Consider the following 19,997-nt stretch of genomic DNA (forward strand, 5'->3'; position numbering starts at 1 on the left):
AAATAATAGGTACCCTAAATACTGGAAGCTGGAGACCCAAATTCTGATGCCTTTGACTTTGCTTGCCCCAGATGATAGTCTCCGCCCTAAAAGAAATAATTGTACTTCCAAGAGTGGGTCCCAAAATGTACTATGCAAATTACTTTATCTTTCCAGGTTGAGATGCTTTTGGTTATGAGCAGTTACAAAGACATTGAAATCCCAGAGCAGCTGTTTAAGTCCCTGTGAATTATCCTGTCAGCACCTTCATCGTTGCTCCCTTTTAACTGTTTAATTTTTTAATTTGATAGGGTACCATGCTCGGGAAGATTGAATTTGAAGGTCAGTCTGTGGATTTTGTGGATCCAAATAAGCAGAATTTGATTGCTGATGTTTCAACTAAGGTGAGCAATTTCCTTCATATTTTGTAGTTTTGTGTTAGTCCCTTTTAACTTTCCTTTCTTGTAATGTCAAGATCTTCATTTAGGCCAAGGTCATATTTTAGAAGCACCAGAGTTGAGGGATAAAAAGGTCTCGTAGTAGCTAAAATATATGTTACAAATCAGTGCATTTAAAGTCAGAAATTGCTTACTATTATTTTAACATTTTTTCTGGTTCCCTAATTCAAAGCTTTAACAAGGTCAACAAAAAGGGGACCATTGACTTGCCAGAGTCAGGCATGGTGAGAGTCAGGCATGGTGACAATCAAGGGTCAGAGTTAACAGCCAGCCGGAGAGTCAAGAGCACTTTAAAGAAATCAGACACACTAATCAGAGTCTGGGGTCCTTTGGGGCAGGGAAAAGTGTTCCTTGACACACTGAAGATTTGTTGTAATAAAGTTCCATTCAAAAATTAGTGTTCATAATGATCACTGAGCTGGCTCAGAGTGAGACATGTTTAGTGTCTAGTTATGAGAGGGTATAGAATACATTTCAGAAAGGTGTCTGTTGGTCTTAATTACACATTTATTAGTGTAGGTATAAGTCTCTTGGGCTATAGTCTCTGCCACTGGGGAGCATAAAAGCTAGTGGGACAGGCAGATGAGTAATCTCCATGGACAGAATTTTGTGGTAAATGCTGTCCTTAGAATGTACACAGGTTTCCACAGGGCAAGGGCATGCGTGGGGCAGCATTGAATGAGACAGTTGAACCAGGGAAGGCTCTGCAGATGAGTTAGGCCTGTTCCAAGACCGGAAGAGCAGGTTGTTAAATGGATAAACTGAGAGAACTGAGTTTCAGGCACAAAAAAATGGCATGTATTTGAGGGGCATAGAGGTTATGCAACAGTATGGTGCTTTTGGAGAGTTATGTGTTGCTTCGTGTGGCTGAACCAAAGGGTTCGCTTAAAGGTGGCTAAAGATGAGTGGAAATGGACTAGCGCTAGGTCTAGAGGGTTTCGTATTATTGGTTAAATCAACAAAACTGTGACCAGATAAAAGCCCACCCTATTTTCTTATCAATTTCAACTAGTTTGAGTGAGCACAGTGATGATTTCATTAGCAGGTTGAGATGTCTATGGGATTCACTATGAAAAATTTTAAAGAAATGTTTTTGATGTACTTTGAAATTAAAAAAAATATTTTTATTGTTATTCAATTACAGTTGTCTGCCTTTTCTCCCCATCCCTCCACCCCACCCCAGCCGAACCCACTTCCCTCCCCCCCCTTCCCCCTCCCCCTTGGTTTTGTCCATGTGTCCTTTACAGTAGTTCCTGTATGTACTTTGAAATTTGAAGGGTGGATTCCTACACTCAGTTTTTGTTACATAAAACAAAAGACAAAGCAGAACTTTCTTTTCCTAGAGCATGTATTTGGTTACCATTGCACTTTAATTGTGGAGAATTCAGGCATGTTGAAACCATTTTGCGGTCATTACTATTGGCTGGCTCAACATTGGGAATTATTTTCACTATAGGAGAGATGGCTACAAACTTCTCTTCCATCAACACGAGGGCAACAAAGGGTCTCTTCCTTTAAAATTTTATTTTAAACAGAATTATTCACCCACAACATTTTATTCCTCTATGCATCAAACATACAGTTTTTCTTGCCTAAGATAGCTCATGGTTATGGTCCAATTAAAGAGTCAGCTTTTGTCTTAGAAGAAAATAACAACCAACCTTTTTTGGTTGGTTAATTCTCAGTTAAATACTCATTTTAATACTCAGTTAATTCTCACTTAACAATTCCATTTCATGGCGGAGGAAATAAGGCTTATTGAGTAAACCTATTTAAAATCAGATGTAACTCATCTAAGGTTGTATAGCTAGCCTCAACTAGAACTCCAGTGACTCCATTATCTGTATGGTTAGCCTCAGGCTATTTCTGCCTGACATTTTGGTGTGGTTTTACTGACACATTTCCAGAAAGATCCATTCCTAGGATATAACTACATGAATTCAAGGAGCTCTCTCAAGGTTCTGTATAAAATTAGGCTCTTCTTGATTTGCATCTGGCAAGATTAGAATATGTTTGCATATTCTGCTCTTCTCTCTGGGATCTCTCTCTCTCCCTCTCTCTCTCCTCTGCTTGCCTTCAAGAAGTCAGTTAAAGGGTCAGCACATTGTTCCTCTGTGAGCCTTCCATGACTTACCCTCCCCCTTTGTATGCCATGTCATTTTATAAATAGCTTTATTTCAAAAATCAAATTATATTTAACTCCTTGCAAGGCTTGTCTCTCTCACTTCTCTATGGTTAGTTCTTTGAGAGGAAAGGCCTTGGTTTACTTATCTGAATCCCCAGCATTTGCAATAGTATCTTCCTAAGAGTACACGCTCGATAAATATTGAATAAGGGAATGAACACGGCCAATAAATAGCATTAGAGTTGGTGGTGAAGATGTTACAAATTCTTTTGCCCCTTCAGATCCCGAGTTCTTTAGTCAGTGTTTCTGGTGGTTTTATATGTCCATTATTAATATATAAATTATCATTATTTTTAATCACCAGTATGATCTTTATTAATAAAAACAATCACAGACTAGATGTATTGAGTACCTAGTATGTAACAGGCATTTTTCTAAACACCTTACACTAATTAATGTATTCAATCTTCAGAGCAATTCTTTGGGATCGGTATTATTATTTCATTTTACCAAAGGAGAAACAAATGTAGATTAAATCCCCATCTCAGTATGAACAATTACCAAGATCTATACCTAAAGAAGGTTTGTTTTAGTGTCTGCTGCTTAAACATCATCTTATACTGCCTTCCAACATACTGGAAATAATAATTATTAGTGACCATACTCATATTGTCATGTCCTGATCATAAGTTCACATACTTTTAGGCCCTCTACTTTTCACATTCATACGTGAAGATTCATGGATGTCTAATCAAAAGCGGTAAAACGTATGATTGGACAGTGGGTGAACTCACTTTAAACCTGACTTATTAGATGGGGTATGCTACTGTGACAAACCTTCTCATTAAGGATCTTTGGAAAGGAAGCTTCTCCCCCACACCTACCGATACCTGTTCATTTGGGAAATGATTCATGTTGCGACCCAGCCCCAATCAGCATGACTGTGGAAGACAACATTTTATAAAGAGGAGTTCTAGCCATGAGAATGTTGCTTCAACAGGGCATTTTTTTGAGTAAAAATAGCCAGGTTAGTAGCCTGTCAGACTCAGAGAAAACTTGTGTCGATATTATCTGCTGTTCCTACTCTTGTCACATGGAACCGGAGGATGAGGAATTTGGGTCCTTGGAAGTCAATACTTGAGTATGTATTCTTGACGCTTATGTTGAGTATGGACATACATTCACATCATGTTGAAGCATCTGAGTTGTTAAATTAGATCTGTAATTATTCACACATCTGGAATTTTATCATGCCATATGCGATATTCACTTGTTTTTCATTCTCAAATTCGTCCATTCAAATGACATGCAGCAATATTCCCTGTGTTTGTTTCTATAAATTTATCAGTTGATTTAGTTTGAGACACAGCATGAAAGTGAGCTATTTTTCCTTCTAGAATGATGGAATTTTAAAATTGAGAATTGCTTTGGGCATCTAGCTTAGCATTTTCCAAGTTTGAGGAACCTTGGGCCATTCATCTTAAAAAAAATTCTATGGTTAAATATAGTTCAAAAACATTGCAGAATACATTCCTGTCTTGGAGAATCCTAATGCAAATTCATACATTCACATGTCTGTGAGGTCTTGCTTAACTAGCTTCTATCATTCCGCATGGAGAGTATATAATATGTTTGTGCAGACATCAGCAAAAAGGAGCCTGTCTGTGTTTTTATCTGTATTAAATCAAGAGAGAGATTGCAATGAGGAAATCTGGTGCCATTTCTCAATGCCAGCACAATTAAGTAATTTCATTTTAGCTGTGATAAAATATATATTTGTATCAGATTATATTTATTTGGTGAATTTTGTTTGGGTGTGGTTGATAACTTAATTCATTGCCTTGTAATCACAATTTGGTATGGCTACAACTAGATGGTAATATGCTTTGTTTTGTAGCAGAAGCCTAAGGTTAAGAATAAATCTGTACCTTTTCAAATTATCTTATGGGAGAGATTATCTGTAGCATTAATGGATCAGTTGAGCAATGATTTCCAGATCACAGAAGGACTGGGGTATTTCTTTTTTCCTTTAGAATGGTCAACAGGACAAAAAATATAAACTTTTAAATTTTTCCCTCAAGTACAGTCTAAGGATTATGTTCACATTCTATAGACTTTGTGGAGAAAGAGACATTTCACTTAAAGTAAAATGCTTTTTCAATGATCTAGATTGTGACTTTGATCTAAAACCTTTTACAAACTTTGAATTATCCTAAATTTAGAATGCACTCACAAACTCTCAAAGCAGGAATCACTGCGGGCACCCAGCTCTCCAGGATTCTCTCCCTGTATTTCTATTGTTTCCCTTTATGACTTTGGGGAACTACTTCTTGGGCAAATGCCTGTGAAAATGGATCTGACTCCAAGCAGTGCTTAAGACCTAGGTAATGATGATGATATGCCCTGGGATCTTTTTATGACGTCTACCATTTAAATGCAAATGATCACACAGTAACCCAGAGGGACCAGTGGTCCAGACTAGCTCAGCAATCCCTTTGACTCTCATACTGATTTTATCCATTAGCCCCACTGCATAAGCCTAATGCTCTGCCCCATCCACACTTTATAGCAAGTTGAGGGTCACATGGTATGTAAAGCATAATGGACTTATTACCACATCTGTCTATTGCTGAATTAGGCAATAATAATTCAAATTCCATTGTTTCTGTTTGTTAGTGGAGCAAAATATGGGAGAGATGGTTGTTAACTATGGAAACAACTAGTTGTTTAGAGATCATTGTTATTATCATAGTCCAGATTTTATATAAAACAGCAAAGTACTTTTTTCCTCATAAAAAAGATACAGACTGTGGCACTTGCAATGCCCGTCTTGCAAATTGATTAACTGCCAGTCACTCCCAAGTTAGCAACCAATCTGCTGCCAATTTACGTGCAAAGCATCCTCAGTTATGTTTATGATATCGATGTGCTGCTCCTGGCTGGAATCTCCTTCTCACTCTTTGGTTTTTAAAATGGCAGGATGTCAAGGTGTACGGCAAAGGGAACCGCACGAAAGTGGTAGCTGTAGACTGTGGGATAAAAAACAATGTAATCCGCCTACTAGTAAAGGTAAGTAAACTGTTCCATCTCAAGGGGGAGGATTTGTAACATCGATTGTTTAATGTTAAAGTGATTTCCTCTCTGTTTCAGTGAAAGCTTGTACATTCTCTCGGAATGTCAGGGAATCTACTCTCTTCTGTTGCCTTTGATCTACAAAATGAAACATTTATCCCTGTTAAAATTAGACTTTGTGGACTCTGCTAAAAAAGAAAACCTCAAAGGCTACAAAAACAGAGAAGAAAATGATGACTATTGTTATCACTTATTGACTGACATTCTGTGACGTGCCACATTCACATTCTTAGGATTTAGAGATGACCAAAACACTCGAGTCAGTGGAGAACTTCTCCGTTGCACCACATGTATTATGCACCACATGTTTGCAGAGGTCATGGCTTGATGCAGTGCAGGCTTTCACATTGCTTTATATCAACCCCAGATACCCGTTAATATTAAATCTTAAACATCTTTAAGGAGAATTCAACCATCACTACAGTGTTTTCTTAAATAATTTTTTGTTGGGATTTCTCCTTCTCCACCTTCGTCTCCCATCTCTGCTTCTATCTCTTTGTGTAAGTCTCTGTCTCTTTCACACACACACACACACACACACACACAGATATTTGCAGAGCATCAGATTAGCTTGAGTATAGGGGAATCCTTCAATTCTTTGTTAGAGAATATCACAAATATACAAATCACGATTTCAAATTCTGTTCAAGTGTAGTAACAAAAACGTGTCTGGACTCTTCAGTAGCAGATGCTGCGGATGGTGTGTCCTATCTCCCTCTGGGTTTACCGCTTTAAGCCATTTTGCCTGGCTTCCAATGGCAAGTGTCTGCATCTTCTTGCTTGACGACTCTCTTTGGGTGTTGGTTGGAGCCTCCTGTTACTCAGGAAATGCCATAGAATTAATGATCGCTGCTGCAGCTCCAACCAATGACTAGAGAGGGTCACTATGTAAACACCCCAACTCCATAGCTGGGCTGTCTTTAGGATGGATGTTCTACACTGGCCCTCCGAGTTCCTCAGTGGGCTGAAGCTCCAGTTGTCCACAATGGTAACTGCTTGATAATGCATACTTTTTTGAGGTGACTCACGGTGTCACTTCTTATTGGTATTTCCTGGAAACGCTTCAAAACAAACTTCTTTTTCTCAAATCCTTGTCTCAGGAAATGCTTCTAGGAAACCACCAAAGGCATCCTCCTATCTATATTTATATATAAAATTCTAATTTTTCAGTTAGAGTATAAATATTATAGATAATAGGAGAAAACCTTAGGAAAGAAGGATGAGTAATATTTGATCAGGCAAAAAAGGCAAAATGGAAAAAGGTGAAAGGTGGGCCAACTCGAATCTTGCAGAAAAATGATTTATCTTTTTCTGCAACTGTCCCATAGTTCTAGAGAAAAGAACCTGCACTCCTGTGTGCCCAGGCATGAAGCCTGCAGGCTCCAAAACCTTCTGAAAGGGTATTATCTGCCTTTTTAGGATCAGGTCTTTAATAATTTTTTTCTACTTTTTATTCATCATTGGCTCCATTTTCCTCATACAAAACACAGTAAGCCACCATAGAATCTACTTTTTTGCTCAGCTTTATTTATTCGAATCGCATGCCATTTTCTCCTTTCCTTTGGGGAGTGGTTAGTCAAGAGAAGGTGTAGCAAAATTACACTTTGGCAAAGAAAAATGTTATTCTATTGTAGTCATTCTTGTGTTCCTCTTTTAGCGAGGAGCCGAAGTGCATTTAGTCCCCTGGAATCATGATTTCACCAAGATGGAGTATGATGGGCTTCTAATTGCCGGAGGACCTGGGAACCCAGCTCTTGCACAACCACTAATTCAGAATGTGAAAAAGGTGCGGTGAGCCTGGGGGTGGTGTGCATGTGTGTGCAACGTGGAGAGAGTCTGCTCTATATTGCTGAGAGGGCTGTAATATATGTTATTTATTCAGGAATTTTTTATTACTCCTGTTTGTGACCTCTGAGGTAGTGTTAGTACAGATATGTGTTAGGGGGAACCAATGTAAAAAAACAAAACAAAACAAAAACACAAAGTTACTGGGATTGTGTCCTCAAGTTCAGAGAGTTGGAGTCTGATCTCCAAATCTGTCTTTCCATAGACTTGTGAAATGAGAACTTGTGTTCTTCACCATGGCCTTGGAATCTATAAGACCCTCAAGTTTCTAAAGAAATATTAAATTAGATTTAATTTAGTCTGAATGTTACATACATTTTATTGAATTCTAATGCTGTAAATGTTTCAATCATTTTCTTATTTATAGTCTAACTTTTTATTCAATTACTATTTGCCTTGCCTTGTTAATTGAAGGAAAAAAGGATGCGTCATTTTTATTCCTGCAGAGGCAAGTTTTGGAACTATACTTCCAGTTTAATAAAAATTCTTCCGATTTAGGTTTTGGAGGGTGACCGCAAGGAGCCATTGTTTGGAATCAGCACAGGAAATTTAATATTGGGATTAGCTGCTGGTGCCAAATCCTACAAGATGCCCATGGCCAACAGGTAAGGCAGTTAGGCTTTGTTTACCGGTCAAACTAGCTCTGAAATACTCGTAGTCACTAAGTCCAAAAGACTTAGAGAAGTTACACGCCAGTTTCTTCAACATAAATCGATAACCATACTATTACATGGTTCACAGCTGTCTGACTACCTGATAGCACTTCCACTGCACTCTGGAAAGGCAGCCTTCTCTAGCAATAACTTTGCTGTAGTTTAAAGTTGTTTTCCTTCCCTTGGCATAAATTGAGGGTATAATAGTCAATCAAATAACATCCTAAGGGAAATAGTTCGGATTTTAAACTTGATTTCAGAGCATTGATAACATTGGAAGGCTGAGTGGCTTAAGAACCGAAACATCTTCAGATCATCTAGGTTTTACTTCCTTACCGCAAACGATGTTGATTTATGGGACAGGAAGCTTTCCTGCACAGCCCGACCCCACAGAAAGTATAATTCAGAATGACTCAGGGCTGAGTAGTTATCTCTGTATTATTCCCCAGGAGCTCTCATCTGTCTTTAAAATTACTGTAGCTCCCTTAAAATAAGTCACTTATATTTGTCTATCTCTGTTAAGCTAGTAAGCAACACTTTGTTACGAGTGCAATTCCCCCTTTTCTAAAACTGATTATAGAAGTTTAATAGACCTGATAGTTAACACACAATGAAGCTTCATGAATTGATTTCTGTTGCTAAAATTATTAGGATTAATAATCTGTGACTTTTCTCAGAGTAATTTTCACTGGGCAATTGAAATTTTCAAATTTTAAGTCTTTTCTTGCTTGCTGTTTTACAACAAATGCACTTATGGTCTCCTCTTCACTTTTCCTTTCCCTTCTTCTTCTTTTTTTTTCTCCAGAGGGCAGAATCAGCCCGTTTTGAACGTGACAAACAGACAGGCTTTCATTACTGCTCAGAATCATGGCTATGCCCTAGAAAACACCCTTCCTGCTGGCTGGAAGCCACTGTTTGTGAATGTCAATGATAAAACCAATGAGGTAAGCGCTCTCAAGAAACCTGTTTAGCTGGTGATGGAAATGCAGGGCTTTGAATACTGGTTATACAGACGCCTTTCTGTTGTTATGTGGGCTACTGGGGGGAGGGGTGTGTTGTGCAAGAACTCTATTTGTAGGCTATTTCCCATAGCTCTCTGCTTTTCCAAGAGTCATTTCTCTCTGTCTTATTTCCTATCAGTGGACTCACTGAGATCCATTCCTTGAGCAGCCAATCAGTGACCGTCTTGCACACTTATTGTTAATGGGGGGTTAGTAGAGGTCTGTTTGAAACTGCTCTGAGTCTCTGGGACTAAGCACTGAAGTAGCTTTTGAGAAGACCCTTGGAGAAGCAGTTTAGGAGATGAAGACAAGAAGAGGATTTGGGTGTATTCTGAACAGCTTTGGGAGGCCCCAAAGGCTATAGACCAAAATCAGTTGTTTATATTAAGGGAACCACATTGGGTGGAGTTTTTGTTGGCTTATTTTTATTAGTACTGTTAATTTTTCAAAAGTTCTTAAGCATTTAACTCGGTTTTTCAATTTGAAGTGATACACAGCCCTGGTTGACATTCATTGTCATGGAAGGTATTTCTCCAATTTCTTGTTCCTTTAGGGGATTATGCATGAGAGCAAACCCTTTTTTGGGGTGCAGTTCCACCCAGAGGTCAGCCCAGGGCCAACGGACACTGAGGTATGTGCGGAAGATGAGGCCTGCTATACACTTTCTCTTTAAATTAGAAGTGCGTTTATGTGAAAACTCAAAAAACCAAAATAATCACCCTAGACGATCCTGGTATAGAACATTCTCAAGAAGGGTGCTGTGATAATACACTCCTTGTATTAAATTTCCCCATGACTATCCTGGAGGGAATGTCTATCTTTTTGAATTCAAAGTGGGGAAGTCCTTTAGAAACTGATGTAAAGCTATTTTTATTTAAGTCATTATAATTTTAATATATTTAGTTTTGAAATTTACAATTATTGTCCTATGCAAATGAATTCCCCTTGCTCTCTCATTCTCATAACTGAAATGAAATTTTAATCCCCCATCTGTGACTTCACAAAATCTCTATGGCAACTGGTTTGTGTAGCCACGTAGGGAGAATAAACAGCAGCAGAAGGAAGAAGGGCAGGAGTGTGGGGGAGGGGACAGGGCACTCAGGCAGGTACCTAGGAGTCAAATGAGAACAATAAAGACTTTTTAGAGAAGTTTTGTTTGTAATTTAAATATTTCTACTTTTATGGTGTGAGCTTTTGTTTCAATGTTCAAAGACATCTTTGCAAGACAAGAGCTCGCAGTGATACTCAGAAAGGTCTGGGAAGTCTCTCCATCTCTCACACCCGAAGGCCCCCAGTAGTAATGCTGACAATTCTTCCTGGTCAGCAGTTGCTCTACGAAAAAAGACACCTAGGGAAAATGGAGAATACACATTTTCTGTCTGTAAACCGTACTGCCCTATGTCTGAATTGCTTTTTCGGATATTTGTGTTTTTTCTTGTTTTATTATTTAAAAAAAATAATGGTTCTTAATAGCCAAAACAATAGCTCATTCTTACCCACAATGAAGCTTATAAATAAAAGTTAGTTATACACATAAATTGCCTAATGAATGATAAATACTTTTTTTAAAATTTAAAATATTAATCATTTGCTTATATTTGCACTTCAGGTTAGGAATACTGAAATTAAGACAGGTAATATCCAGTATAACTTAATCCTTTTGACCTGTCACATAGTTGTAAAATAACTATTTTTGTTGAAATTTATTATTTCTGTTGCAAAAATAGAAGTTCATTGATAAAGTTTAAGAATAAGCTTTAAAAACATATTTAGAGCTGATAGGAATTTTAAAAATCCAGTTACTTCTAACTGTAGGCTGGATGCATACGTAAGAAGCTTCAGTTTTTGTTTTAGTATAAACAGAATTTTACTCAGAAGAAGAAAATTGTTCATAAGTAAGAAGGTGGTAATTTGTCATCCTCAGGAAGTCACTATCTGAAATGTTCATTGTCTGCTGAAAACTTTCTTTTGATAGGATTTCATATAAGCGCTTATGTTTATTTGTTCTAATTCTTATAGTAGTACATATTTAGTTTTGCCAGAATTGGCCAAAAAACCCCAACAACCCAGAAAACCAATATTGCACAGAAATACTTATCCTAAAACATTATTTGTTTATCTAAATTTCAAATTTAACCGGGCATACTCTATTTTATCTGGCGATCTTCTGAGTTTTGAAGCTTCTAACTAGTTGGTTGTATTTTCTCTCTCTAGTACCTGTTTGATTCCTTTTTCTCACTGATAAAGAAGGGGAAAGGCACCACCATTGCGTCGGTTCTGCCAAAGCCAGCTCTGGTTGCGTCTCGAATTGAGGTCAGTGTGTGCGCGCTTCTTTTTGGTTTAGGTATTTTGGATTTTCTCTATCATGTAATGATATATTTCTAAGTGAGCATGTGAACCTTTTTAATGTTTAGGAAATATGATTGATATTATTATAATCTCCCATCATTTCAGCATCTAATTTTTGGTCTGTTCTTGATAATGTTCATTGGAATTTTCATGTTTAGATTTAAAGTCATATCTTTTAAAGTTTAATTCTTCCAGTATGTTTGTAATAAAATAATTTAGTAAAGAATAGGGTTGAGTTTAATTTAGAATTTTATATATTCTTCATTACTCAGTAAACCACAGCTTTCCATATGCTTGAGATACACTGTTCAGATTACAGAATCATTATAGATGACAGAATTTTTGTCTTAACTAGAAGGATTATTATTCAAAATCATGAATTGAATAATAGTATTTATCTCTAAAGAGAAAATGGATAAGGATGAATATATCCTAAGACTTGAATCCTTATTTGTTGAGTGTGTATGTTAAGATCTCTACCCATTTCTTTCATAGGTAAATCACACACACACGTATACCCACAGCATTGTTATACAGAATTTGGAGGGATATATACGTATATATCTATGAACAAAAAGCATTGAGTCATGTTTACATGAAATAAGTTGAGTTAGATAGTTTAAGGATTTCCATGACAACTTCTTTTCCTGAGATGAGAAGATTGGAGGTAACCCAGCTCCTCAATGTGGAATCAAACTGTGGGTTCTTGGTAGCAAAAGAAACCATGTACTGTATAGTGTTTTTCTCTGAGTATCAGCTTATGGTCTTCGGATGCTTTTCTTTTTTTAATTGGTGAAGGAAGGGTATAATTTGGTGTTCCACAGTGACTTGCATATAGTAGATGCCCAATAAAAATTTGTTGAAGCAAACCAAGTTTCCCAAGCCCTTGTCTCTTATAGTCACCAAGAACATCTTTCTCCATTGAAGGGCTTGGCAGGGTTGTATGTGGCTAAAAAATAAGCAGTATTATATTTGCTTGAAATCATATATACAATTTGTATGAGTATGTGGCCAAGACATGCTCTTTTTTTTTTCTTATATTTTCTGTCAATATTTTTGGTACAGAACTGTAAATATAGGCAAAACGTAAACATGAAGGTGTCCCCGTGTCCCCTTGCCTCCTGTGTTTTAATCCATGAAATATTGAATGTAATACATTTAATCAATTACATTTTGGAAGAATCTTATATAAAATATATGCATATATAGATGTACATATTTACACATGTATTTATGTGGTTATTTTTAGATAATTATATATGCTTAAATAAAATTTAGGCCTCTTCCAAAACTTTCTGTCTTCAGTGAAAAAGTCTGCATGATATTTGAAAATTGCTTTGAAATTAGAGCTGCTTAAATTGTGAGTCATTTTACTCCTATATTATATAACATTGTACTTAAGATCACCACCTCATAACCCAAATAGTATAGTAGTCATCTCCGCTTTTGAAAAAGCCTTACTTCTGTTTCTTAATAATAAAAGCAATGCGTTTTTTTCAAAAATTGCTTACAGGTTTCCAAAGTCCTCATCCTGGGGTCAGGGGGCCTGTCCATCGGTCAGGCTGGCGAATTTGATTACTCTGGATCGCAAGCTGTAAAAGCCATGAAGGTGAGAGAATATAATCTTTGCTGGAATCATTATACTCCCTTTAATGAGTCTAATTAGTATTGTATAATTTAAATGTATGACACTACCTCTTTTCAAAGTCAGTATAATTAATTTTCTTCACTATCCCTTACACATCTTATATGAAAGGAAATTTGATCACAGACAGGATTTTTAACTTTCTCAAATGTGCAAATTAAGTTTAGATTGGTCTTCAAAATTATCTACATTATCGCCTATTTAATGAAAACATATCAAGACACACTGATAGATGTTTCTCATTCCTTTTGAGGGAGTGAAGTTTTAAAATATACTTGACTTTTGTGTGAAAGAGGGAATTTGGGCCTCCTTGGTGCCCTAAAGTACTTCAGTGTTCGATAAGATGCTTCAGGCTTCTCTGTGGTTGAAATGGGAAGAACTGGTGGGGGAAGCAAAGGCAACAATGCCTTTGTTCAAGCTCTAGAAATTATTACCTGTCACAAGGGGACCCAACTCCACTAACTGTGACCTGGAATGGATAACCTACCGGGGTGGTGTGGTTGGATTTGCAAGTGGAAAAGAGGATTTGATGCCCAAGTTGGGTAGAACATCTTCCCTTTTTCTTCAGTCTCCAGATCTCCCCAACTCTGGCCATAGTAAAATAAACCTTTAGAAAAATTCCACTGTACATGTAAAATGTTTCTATGAAAGAGCTAACTTGGCTTTTCTTTGGTGTCCTTATTTCCCTGGATAGTCCCCATTTTGGTGCTAATCAGGTCCTCTGCAGGCGCTGGGAGCTCTCTGTGACCTTGCCCTAGGCTTTGCAGTCTGCAGCCATTTACCAGGATAGAACAATGCGGGGAAGGCTGCAGGAGACTGGAACAGCAAACATGAGAAACAGTGGGCCAATTATTTTTATTTGTTTTTTTACTTTTTGTGTTATGTAGTATTTTATATACAAAGATTTTTCCCTTGGTAGATACCTGTTGAAAGGATGTGGAACATAGCCCCCTGCTACCTTATCATCTTATTTGTTTTTATTTTTAATATTCTTCTTTATACACACATGGGTGTTCATATATATGCACACATGTGTTTATGTACATTTTCAAAGCATACTTTATTGTGCTATGATTCAATTTATCTTTAGATGGATAGTGGATGTCCAATGATTTAGATTGATTAGAACATAATCTAAGTGTGTTCTGGATTTAGAACACATTTTATTAGCATACATTTTTAAAGTCTATTTGGTAGTTTTGTGAAGAGCATATATATCATGCTATATATATGGCTATATAATCTCCTCACCTGAGAACATGCTTATTGATTTTAGAGAGAGGGGAAGGAGGGAGAGAGAGAGAGAAACATCCATGTGAAAGAGAAATGTCTATTGGCTAGCTCTCATATACTCCCTCACTGGCAACCGAGCCTGCAACCTAGGCACGTGCCCTGACTGGGAATTGAACCCTTGTCCTTTTTGTTTATGGGACAATGCTCCACCCAACTGAGCACCACCAGCCAGGGCTGAATTAATATTTTCATAGCTTGTATTTTATGTGCTTAATATCCACTAGGTAAATTTATATATTTTAACTGAAGAATGAGAATTATTAGATATGGTATTGTTACTAATTAGAAGGTTAATAGAGATGAAGTTATGAACCAAATATTTTAAAAGAATTAGATTGTGCATGTATTAGAGCCAGAACTGTATTAGAAAAAGTGATGTGAAATTTATTGAAATTGTTTGAAATTATTCCTAAGTTTTAAAATGAATGGACACCTATCACATTTGTATATGGGGCCTTTTCTATATAATTTGCACAGCCCTCTCAGGAAAATGCAAATACATTTAGGTGTGTTGGTACTTTTCTATAGTAACAAGGCCTTCAACAACGTCTGTTTATGATTTGTTCTCAATTTTGACCCAATTGTTAAATTCCAATCCATATTTTAAATGCAATTGCTTATCTGTATCTATTTAATATTTTCCTAATACACCTAACACTCATTTTAAAACAATTCCTTACAATCTTGAAAGATGGGTATAGGACTTGAGTCAAACAACTTGAATCAAGGTTTTAATTTTGGCTCTTACCAGCTGTGATTTTTGGCAAGTTATTTACTATTGAATCTCAATTTTTTAATCTGCAAGGTGGAAATTTCTCTTGTAGTCTTGGTAGAAAAATCCAATAAGTTGATAAAAAAGTACATTACAAGTTTTAAGCCACTCTTTGAATTTAAAATAGTATGAGATATATTTAACTTTTCATTCATATCTTTCCCCAAGAATATGTAGGGCTTTCAAAGATGATTTCTATACTTTCAGCTGAATATTTTGTTGACTTTTTTAGAAGGATTCAAAATTGACATGCTCATAGGTAAAATAATAAGAACCATCTGGTCATATTTTATAATCATTATTTTTGGTAAGTTTCACCCTTATCCTGGTTTATAAAGCTATTATTCTTAGTAACCTACACAAAGAATTATTTTGGTGGTCTCTCCAGATGTCAGGAATGAGACAGGCTATGAATACCTCATACACACACATAAATTTTCATTTTATTTTGCCATATGGTCATTTTCTTTTCATATCATATGTATAAACAGTTGCATAATGCTCGTTGTTAGAGCACTGCAGTAGGCATGAAAATCCAAAGAAAATAGAAACAAGCAGAAGGCTCTCGGTGCTTCTAGCAAGAAGGGAACACATTACCCTGCATTTTAAATGTGCACTCCACGTTGTTCTCCAGCAAACATTAGAAAGGGAAGCGGCTTCGGTGTTGCCTCTAGTTCTATTTTATAGTTTACTCTATAAAAACTTTTGGAATATTTTGTTCTTTTAAGGTTAATTGAGCTGTAAAGTTTAGTAGTACTCACTTAATGCTGATGATAGGTTTTTGGAGACTGTGTCTTTCACCAAAACAATGTATAACGAGACCAATTTTACCTTAGGCTAATGGATAAATAAAAGTTCCTATGGCATTTTTCTGGTCACCAAAATCAACACCAAACTTATAAAGTTTCTAAGTACTTCTAATATTAAACACTGGAATAAATGTGAGCTATACAGACATTTCAGAAAGACGAATAAAAACAGGATAATTATTTTCTAATCGTCTTATTCCCCTTCAGGGTCTCGGGTGGCCAGGGCCTCTCTCAAAAGCTCAGGGTGCGGGTGGGATCCACCCTGGACAGGACACCCTTGTATTGCAGAGGACACCCACACACACTGTTACACTGGGATAATTTAGACACACCAGTTCATCTCACTGGGCATCTTTGGGGTGTGGGAGGAATCAATAATACCTGTAAGACAATCCACACAGACATGGCAGAAACGTGCAATCTCCACACAGACAGTGCCCTGGCCAGGAATTGACTTTTTCCGCATTAATGTTATAACAAAATGACTTGAACAAAAAGATGTTATCTGAGGACTTGCTGTATTTGTGGACATCTAGTCAAATTCTATAGAAATCATTTCCAGCTTTGCTGGGTATCTTCAGTGGCAAGGAATTCAGGATGGTCCTTCTTGGATAGTTTTATTTTCACTCAGTTTTTTCCTTCATTTCACCAAATGTTTGTTTTCTGGTAACATTCATTCACTCATTTACTCATTCATTCATTCATTCCCTAATCCATTCATTAGCTAATAATGCCCTTTATTGAAATATGGCCATTCCCTACTTTAGATCGTGTATTCAGATTTTGGATCCTTTTGTTTCAGGAAGAAAATGTCAAAACTGTCCTGATGAACCCAAACATTGCATCCGTGCAGACCAACGAGGTGGGCTTGAAACAAGCAGACAGTGTCTACTTTCTCCCGATCACCCCTCAGTTTGTCACTGAGGTCATCAAGGCAGAGCGGCCAGATGGGTTAATTCTGGGCATGGGAGGCCAGACAGCTCTGAACTGTGGTGAGTTCTTTGAAGTTGAATTGCAGAGTTTGGGTCCATGCACTTAGGTACGATATTTTTTTATTTGACTTCACTTAACAGTTGTGCTGTGTGTGTTTATCAAAGCTTTCTTCTAATGTGTGAGGAAGCACTTAGCAGCCCCCTGAAGATGTCATATGATGAATATTACTGGTTTACTTCCCAGAACATCTGAGAGACAAAAATAAATCTTTTGCTTTAATGCCTTGACCGGCCAAGTAGGTTTCTTGAGTCTCCATCCTCGATCTAGGACATCACTTTTCTCTGTTACCAGTCCTGACAACTATTATGAATGGAAGACAATGATTAACGTTGATGAAGTGTCTTGTGCTCTGGTGTCTGGGCCCTTCAGCATTTGACTTTCATGTATGTTTTCATGATAACGCAGATCAGTCTCTTTACCATCCCGTCATGTACGTACTGAGTGCAATGCTCTGTCCTCTTTAAAATGCTGCAAACCTTTGGAATGAGATTGTGAATGAGAATATCATTAGCCAGTTGGGGCAAGAAGTTGGTGATGTAATTTGTATGGCAAATATAAAAAAGCCATAGTTAGAAAAAACACAAAAAAGTGTTGATGATTTTTAATCCAGATACATACCTATCTCACTGGGATTATTTAAATAAAAGAACCTCATTATAAGAATGGACCTTTGAAGTAAAATAAATATACTAAAATCTTAAGGCTGTCTATGATTCTTGTTAGTGATGATAATGAAAATTATTTGAAGAAGATGATAATATAAGCAATAGTTGCATCAGCAAAATATTTTGTTAGAATGTCTTCAAAAATTTTTATTCAACTATTTTTATCGTAAGTGCAATTCTGTTTGGAACAGTGGTGGCTTCTTGGAGTTAATTTTAATATTTTAAAAAATGGTATTGTAGAAGACATAGGAATTTAAGATTTTTAAAAACTGTATTTGGCTCTTTATAGGAGTGGAACTATTCAAGAGAGGTGTGCTCAAGGAGTATGGCGTGAAAGTGCTGGGGACCTCCGTTGAATCCATTATGGCCACAGAAGACAGGCAACTGTTCTCTGACAAACTAAATGAGATTAATGAAAAGATCGCTCCCAGCTTTGCAGTGGAATCGGTAAGGAACCTTTGTTCTGGAGAAACAAGGACATTATTTGCTTTGTGTTGCAGGGAGAATGGTTTGGCATCCCCAAAAATAATAGTTACAATTATTGTACTTGCATATATGTTCTTCCAGAAATGTGTTAGTACCACAGAACCACTGTGTATTAATTATAGTTTTGAATGCTCAAATTTTAGGGATAGGTATTAATATTTTATTTTATGAAAAGAGAAGCATAAATCAAAAGAAGTGATTTTATTAATGCCACTGAATCTCAAATTTCCTGAATTAAAACTAAGAGCCATATTAACTTGCGATGCCAAAGTACTTTGTACCTTCTTCCCATGATCAGTCACACACCTTGTACGTACAAGTGACCTGCAAATGGGAAATCACTGGATTTAAATTTTCTTATTAAAGTGGACTAAACATTTTAAAATGAGATTATCGAGATAAAAGGCCATTGGATCTAATCAGTAAGATTTATGACTGAGAAATCCGTGGCTTAGAGGTTGAAAGAGGACAGATTATTTTGCATTTCTGTTAACTGTTTCCATCATATCCTGTGTCTATTGATAGGCACTGAGAAAAAGTCAGCTTTCTGGACATCTGCTTTTGCCCCTGACTTTATTCCTGGTTTTGGCATAGAGTCAGTGGAGTGGGGTGCCAGAGGCAGTTTTTGATGCAATTTCCCCACTGAAGAAATAGGCAAATCCGTAGTGATAAGGCAAGTACAGCTAGGCAAAGTAAAAATGGACTATGTATGTTTCACAAAAGAATGCTGTCAAGTACATACTGTGTTCACAGCTATCAATCAGGAATAATCCCAGGATAGCTCTGTGGAACATTCGGAAAGCTCCTGCCATCCATTTATTCTTTCATTGCCAGATTTAATTATGTGCTTGCTTCTTCAGGATGAGAAACAGGCATATGGGAAAGGTGTAATTACATTCCCATTGGTAGTGTAATAATATTCCATGACAGAAAAATATAGCTACCATGTGTTGTATTTTGTAAGGTAAAAAAATAAAAATTAAAAAAAATTCCAAGCTTCTGGGACTACTCTCTGAATGAGCTTGAAAAATGAAAAATCTATATAATATCCCCAGTGGCTTATTACAGTAATACTAAGTTAGTTTCAGCAGTAGAAAACTTTGTTTTATTAAGCGATGAAGACTTTAAAACTGAATGAATAATTCAACATGGCTTCCGTTCTCAAATTATTGATGGTTATTGATGGTTATTTTAGTTTTTGGCCATTGCTTTATTTTTATGTATGCAAAAATAAAGATTACCACAAAGGGATAAAAAAAATTTTCACTGTATATTAAAATAATCCCAGAATTTTACTTAAAATTTGTAAAACAATGCCTGCTTCTCAGAAGGAGATGAGAGAATGATAGAACATTTCCATGATCATTCTCCTCAAATAAACTGATCTACCTCAGTTGCCAGATTCTCGTGTTATGATCTTTTCTGCTAGCGTGGTCGGCTTTTAAACTTTGAGTCCTCATTCTCCTTGACAGATTGAGGATGCGCTGAAGGCAGCAGACACCATTGGCTACCCAGTGATGATCCGGTCTGCCTATGCCCTGGGGGGGCTTGGCTCAGGCATCTGTCCCAATAAGGAGACCTTAGTGGACCTCAGCACTAAGGTATGTATGCTTGTAGACCAAATTCTTAACAACCAAGAAACTGAGTTGAAACACCTTTTCAGTTAGAGAAAGTCTTGAAGACAGAACAACCTTTTCTCTATTAAATCACAGCATGTTCTCTAAGGGTGTTATCTAACTGATGACCCCTTTGAAATGGAAATACAGTGCAATTATTTACATTGGAACACTAC

General features: G+C 36.8%; 1 protein-coding gene across 1 annotated transcript in view; it reads left to right on the plus strand.

The window, feature by feature from the left end:
- The window catches only part of CPS1 (carbamoyl-phosphate synthase 1), a 113,885-nt gene that overhangs the window by 24,436 nt on the left and 69,452 nt on the right, over positions 1 to 19,997 (plus strand). The window contains exons 6-16 of the mRNA XM_024563735.4: positions 291 to 383; positions 5,542 to 5,631; positions 7,352 to 7,480; positions 8,038 to 8,144; positions 8,998 to 9,136; positions 9,747 to 9,824; positions 11,408 to 11,506; positions 13,056 to 13,151; positions 16,864 to 17,053; positions 18,009 to 18,166; positions 19,678 to 19,806. Coding sequence (XP_024419503.2) covers positions 291 to 383; positions 5,542 to 5,631; positions 7,352 to 7,480; positions 8,038 to 8,144; positions 8,998 to 9,136; positions 9,747 to 9,824; positions 11,408 to 11,506; positions 13,056 to 13,151; positions 16,864 to 17,053; positions 18,009 to 18,166; positions 19,678 to 19,806 — 1,308 coding nt within the window. The remainder of the gene's footprint in view (positions 1 to 290; positions 384 to 5,541; positions 5,632 to 7,351; positions 7,481 to 8,037; positions 8,145 to 8,997; positions 9,137 to 9,746; positions 9,825 to 11,407; positions 11,507 to 13,055; positions 13,152 to 16,863; positions 17,054 to 18,008; positions 18,167 to 19,677; positions 19,807 to 19,997) is intronic.

This window comes from Desmodus rotundus, chromosome 2 (assembly GCF_022682495.2).
Source record: "Desmodus rotundus isolate HL8 chromosome 2, HLdesRot8A.1, whole genome shotgun sequence".
Lineage (NCBI taxonomy): Eukaryota > Metazoa > Chordata > Mammalia > Chiroptera > Phyllostomidae > Desmodus > Desmodus rotundus.